Source organism: Trachemys scripta, chromosome 21 (assembly GCF_013100865.1).
Source record: "Trachemys scripta elegans isolate TJP31775 chromosome 21, CAS_Tse_1.0, whole genome shotgun sequence".
NCBI lineage: Eukaryota > Metazoa > Chordata > Testudines > Emydidae > Trachemys > Trachemys scripta.
In genome coordinates this window covers 17,862,991-17,868,732 of record NC_048318.1, presented here as the reverse complement: position 1 = coordinate 17,868,732, position 5,742 = coordinate 17,862,991, and the positions used below count along the sequence as shown (strand labels likewise).

At 52.7% G+C, this 5,742-nt stretch overlaps 1 protein-coding gene across 2 annotated transcripts in view; it reads right to left on the bottom strand.

The window, feature by feature from the left end:
• IL10RA (interleukin 10 receptor subunit alpha) overlaps positions 1-5,742 on the bottom strand; it is a 9,742-nt gene continuing 4,000 nt past the window's right edge. The window contains exons 3-7 of one of the 2 annotated variants that reach the window (XM_034754790.1): positions 5,210-5,388; positions 4,494-4,663; positions 3,377-3,524; positions 2,090-2,214; positions 1-1,577 (exon numbers count right to left, since the gene is read on the bottom strand). In XM_034754790.1, the coding sequence (XP_034610681.1) occupies positions 603-1,577; positions 2,090-2,214; positions 3,377-3,524; positions 4,494-4,663; positions 5,210-5,388 (1,597 nt within the window). In that variant the 3' untranslated portion in view covers positions 1-602. Of the gene's footprint in view, positions 1,578-2,089; positions 2,215-3,376; positions 3,528-4,493; positions 4,664-5,209; positions 5,389-5,742 lie in introns of both variants that reach the window. The other variant, XM_034754789.1, reaches the window with a different exon arrangement.

The window sequence follows — 5,742 nt, the reverse complement described above, 5'->3', positions numbered from 1 at the left end:
TAAATAACATCATTTGTCTTTTATATATTTAAAAATTAAATAACATTTCTGTGTACAAAAGAGGCAAAACATTTCCAGTAGTCAGCACACAATGCTCATAAATATGTCAGGATCTTGCTGCAGTTAACAGCCCTTGCGTGAGAAAGGGGAGGAAAAGGATATCTCTGGGCCTCAGGACTAATGTCCACAGCAGAAATGCTGCACAATTGTAATACAACTTACTGCCTCTATCCTTTTCTCCCCACAGACACTTCATATATTTCCTGCAGGGGAGAGACACGTTCTCTGTATGAGTGGGGATGGGTGGGAGAAAGAGTGCGAAGCTCTGCCCTGAAAACCCTGGCCAATGGCTCTGTTTGATGGAGGCTGCACCTGTGCATGGGGGGTAGGCAGCAGCTGCCTCAGCTCAGAGACGTTCTGATGTCTCTCCCATCAGCACAACTTTCATGGTGTTGGTAATAGCTTATCACAGTAGCTGCTCCCACAGGGAAAACTGCTACATGAGGTAGTTAAGAACAAATCAGACAAAGAAAGCCTGCTATGCTCGCAGCTCCCTTGTGACCCGTCGCTCCAGTCCAAGAGCAGACTCGCCCCGGCCTGGCCTATAGGCGACTGTCCTTGCATTCAGACCCCAGCAGGCTGAGAGAGTCGATTTCCAGGCAGAGTCGTTCATTTGAATGTAAGCTGGAGATGAGAGGCAGGGAGCCCAGCAAGTCTGTGTTGAAGATGCCCAATGCAAAGGGCGCCTTGGGGAACTCGGGGAGGGATTTCGAGGGCACAGAAATGCCCAGTGCCCCATAGTTCAGCAGACTTGAGCTGTTGCACTCCAGCCTTCTTGTAAAACCCTGAGAGTCTGATTCCCTAGCGAGCACCGTGTCTGCATTGCCGTAGGCGAGCCCTGGGGATGCCTGCTTCAAATAGCCTTTGGCTAGGGCAGGCTCAGAGCAGCCCATCTCCAGCGTGTTGTCTGTCCCACCAGGGCTTTGTGTGGGCAGCTGTCCCTCAGCTCTGTCCTGCTGCCTCTCTACTGTACCCTTCGGCTGCTTCAGGTACCCACGAAACTCCACAGCCTCCTGGCTGAGTCCGCTGGCCAGAGGGGAACAGTCACGCTCTCTTTCACGCTGGTCCTGCTCCTCATCCACAGAGGTGTAGTCCCTGCCGCTGGAGGAGAGCGTCAGGCACAGGGAATGTCTCGCCAGGCTTATGCCACTGTCGTCACTCCCTGGCAGCTGTCTTTGGTAGTCCTGGCTCTCTGAGCCCGAGAACTGGCTCAGGCCAGAGGAAGAGTCTTGTAGGCAAATGCCGCTGTCAGTGCTGGTGCAGCTGCTGTCCCCCTCTGCTAGGCCTTCCAGCTCCAGCAGGTGTTCGTGGTCATCCAGGGAGGTCAGGAACGTGCAACCCTTGTCTGATGGCTGTTGTGCTGGGCTGGAGCCGCTGTCTGTGCTGTGGTGCTGCACGGTGTCCCTTTGGCACACGGAGAGTTGCTGGATTGACTCTTCATCCAAGCACACAACCACGTCCTTGGACCCGAAGGGGAAGTGCTCATGCTCTGACCCGGAGGGTTTTAGGAGAGATTTCTGGGTGGGGTGGAAAGAAGCAGGAAGATGGGTTATCTGGCTTTGTTCCCTCATCCCCTACTTGTTTCTGTTTGTTGCTTGGCTCACTCCCCACATCTACACCCACACCAGCACTTGCCACGGGGGCAGCGCTCGGCTGCTGGACCCATTGCAGCAGTGGCTGAGCAAGCTGAGCTCCCACGGACGCCCTCTGGAGCCACCCAGGCTCTGCATGTCTGAGCATCAGGCCCAGGGTGCTGCAAAGTGGGCAGGAAAACAGAGGCAGTTTGGAAAACATGAGCAGTGTGGACTGGTGGCAAGAGCTGAAACTAGACCCGGGGGCTTTGAGTCCTGGGTCAGCACCCTGCCTCCTGGAGAACACGGCTCCCGTAGACTGGGAACCGAAAAGCTCTGTGCTCACACAGACCAGGGAGCTGCCTGCCCACTGCACTTAGCAACACTACGCCAGAGGGACCTGGCACACCGGGAGTCAAAGCAATGCTCATGTGGCCATTAGCGCCTGGTTGGCTTACCAGTATGGCTGGTGTCCTCATGGGTTGCTTTATATATGCACAGAGTAGAAGAGTGCCCAGGAGAAGAGTGGCTGAGAAAACCAGGAGAACGATGCCGACGCTGACTGATATAATCCCCGTGCTCTCTGGAAAGGAATCACAGACTGGAGTTAGCGCGCCGTGTGGCACAGGCTCTTGAGTCACGCTGCCATTGCATGTCCGGCAATAGGCGCACATGGCGCCCTGCAGAGATCAGGGACGTGAACCGCGCCGAGGCTCTGACCAGCGAGGTGTGCCCAGCTCTAGAGCCTTTGAGCTGAGGAGCCCCCTGGACTTCACAAACAACCCTCCTGTGAAGTAGGGGAATACCCCCCTTTTTACAGGTGGGGAAACTGAGGCACAGAGTGGGGCAGTGACTCACTCAAAGGCACTTGGTGAATCAGTGGCAGAGTCAGGAAGAGCATCTCCGGGTCCTCTGCTCAGTGGATGAGCCTCCCTCCCACCCCCAGCACCGAGGGAACCCTAGATTAGACTGGCCCTCCAATGTGCCATCAGGGCTTTGTAACATTTCACAGGCTTATGTCCTTAAAACATATCAGTGTGTGGCTAGTGTTTGTGTGAGGGGGAATATCTTGGGGGGGGAGCTGCGTACGTGTGACAGGGAGGATCTCTGGGTGTGTATATGGCCTGGCTATAGGATTTTGGGGCTCCCCAGTAGCTTTATTCTCCAGGGACTCATCACCACAATCTCGTCTTCCCTCCCACACAAATTCCTCCAGTCCCTCCTCCCTCTCTGCCTGTCCCTGTGTGCAGTGGCTATTGTCATATGCTATGCACAGGCCGCAGCAGGCCCCAGAGGTTGGATGCCCCTGACCTCGCAGGACGCGGGAGTCATCTCAGCCACATGGCTCTGGGAATGTCGTGAGGACTCCAGAGCTGGCCACGTGGCTCTGCTGTGTCATGGCGGGGTCCCTCGAGTGGGGAGGCTCAGTACCACCTTGGGGGCACTGTCTGGGGCAGAGTCTCCCTTGTGTCTAAGCTCCACGTGGAGCACAGGAGGATCTGGGGAATGGGAGGCATCAGGCTATGGCTACAGCTTTCTGATTCCGAGAGCTGGTCTGCCCTGGACCCAGCCCCAGCCCCAGGCGTGAGTTAGAGCCGCCCAAGAGCTGCCGAACTGTACGTCAGCAGCACGTGGTCCCTAAGGGTCCGCATGGCAGCTGAGGAGCGGGCAGGGAAATATCCGGCAGCGGCTCTGCCCGAGTGATGGGTGGAGCTCAGACCAATAGACCCAGCATGTCCATTTACCGTCCTTCGCGGGGATCGTGACACACTTCTCCTCGGTCCCGATGGAGGGGACTGGCCTGGAGAGGACACGTGGCTCTACACGGACGCAGTACTGCTCGCCCCACAGGAGCATGGGGATGTCAAACTCTTCTCTGGTCTCCACCTGCACCTGCTGAAAGAGTCACCAGAAGGACTGTCACCTTTGGCAGGCTGGGCACTGGTGACCAGCACAGAGTGGCCCGGGCTGGGGCTGCAGACCAGAACCTGGAGTTTCTTGGGCATTTGGAGGTGGTTCCTTCACCTGATTTGGCCCCTGTGGTTCTGGGTCTGAACTGGGCCCGCTTTCGGGCTGACTTGGGCATGTTTTGGGAATAGCCAGACGTTCCCGTGAGCAGCTGATCTCATGAGATTCCCACTTTTCCAACAGTGCAGATAGTTGAGGGCGCAAGTGTGGCCTAGTGGGCTGGGACCTGGGGCAGCAGCTCAGGACTCCGGGGTTCCATTGCCAGTGCTATCACTGATCTCCTTGGTGACTTTAGGCAAGACTCTCATCTCCCTGGGTCTCAGTGCCCCATCTGTAAAATGGGGATAACCATCTATTGAGATTGTCTCTTACTCTGGGTCTGTGCAATGGGGCCTTGCTCTAGTGCGGGGCCATTAGGTGCTATTGCAATTATTTGCACCTGATCCCTGGATTGGCTTCGGGTCTGAACACAGAACTCCTTGGCCCGTGTTGCGCTCTGTCTGTCCATATTAGAGCAGGTCAAAAATTTAAAATGTTTCTCTTGAAAACTGTTGCCCTTTCAAAGTTGTTTTCATTTTACGGTTCATGGTCAGTAAATGTTTTGGTTTTTGTGAAATTCTTTATATTTTTAATTGAAATGCTCATTCTCATTTTTTCGTTGACTGAAAACCGACTCAACAAAATATCCCAGTGATGGATTTGGGATCTATTCCAGTACAAGTGTTGATGAAAACCTCACAACTTATTGTTTATAAAAAAAATAGTTTAAATCATGACAATTTTTCAACTTAAAAATGTCTTGTTCAAAACATCTCAACCAGTTCTAAGTATGAAGGCCATCGACACTGTCCCCCAGCCCCATGGAGTCGGGGTGACACAAGTGCTGGCTCTTACCTGGAGATTGTCTGATGCCCTCCTGACATACGTTCTGTATTGTCTACCATACTGTTGTATGTCTTCGTATGAGACAGTCTTGTTCCCCACTCTCAGGATCAGCTGCTGCAGGCTCACGTGGATGGTGTTACCTGTCACAGACAGACTCACATCTGATAGACGCAGAGTAGCTGGAAAAACATCATGCAGAATCCGTGAGAATTGTTTCTCTTTTGTGCCGCTCACAGAGGTTTGTTCTTAGAGTAATCACAGGAGCCCAGTGTCAAAGAGCACTCGGCCCACATGCATTTCAAGTTCTGCTCTCCAATTCGATTCGATTCAAGTTCTTAGCCCACCCTCATCATCCGAGCATCTCCCCCCCTGGCAGTAGGGCATTAGTGACGTGACTAACATCTGTCACATGAGGTTTGTTCAAACTAAACCAAACCAGTTTGTCAGAATGAACTCAGCCACCCTGACTCTGCCACGGACTCTCTTGAGCACCTTGGCCGGAGCACGGGCTGCGAGTGCTTTATGAATGCAGCTGTCATTACTAGCACTTAGTGACTAGGCACCTGAGGGGTCAGGGGTAAGCTCCCCAGCTAAGCAGAACTATAGCTCTGACACCAAGCACGTGAAAGCTATTTGCTAACAGCTAAATCAGGTTTACAGGATGCACTTTCGTGGCTATGGATTTTAGGGTCCAGAAGAGAAAATGATAGAAAAACCCCAGGTACCTTCTTTTAGGGAAAAAGCGTTCGTCCTGGTCCAGCCAGAGGTGTGGTTTCCAGATACTGCCCTAACTCTTGCATAATAGCGTTGAGAAGGGTCCATTGTCTGGTAGGTCAGATCGCAGGAGTGCCCAGAGATCCCAGTGCAGTCTGGGACAGCCATCCAGGGCCCGGACTTACCATATCTGTAGGGAGAATGTCACTCCTTAATTAAATACTTTCTGGGTGTGGGAAGCATTAGGGCTGCTGGAAAGTTAACTCAAGATTTCTATGAACTGATTTGCACGTTAAATATCAGAGCAAGTGTAAAGCAAAATGACAAGTTTCAGAGTAACAGCCGTGTTAGTCTGTATCCGCAAAAAGAAGAACAGGAGTACTTGTGGCACCTTAGAGACTAACAAATTTATTAGAGCATAAGCTTTCGTGGACTACAGCCCACTTCTTCGATATGCATATCGAAGAAGTGGGCTGTAGTCCACGAAAGCTTATGCTCTAATAAATTTGTTAGTCTCTAAGGTGCCACAAGTACTCCTGTTCTT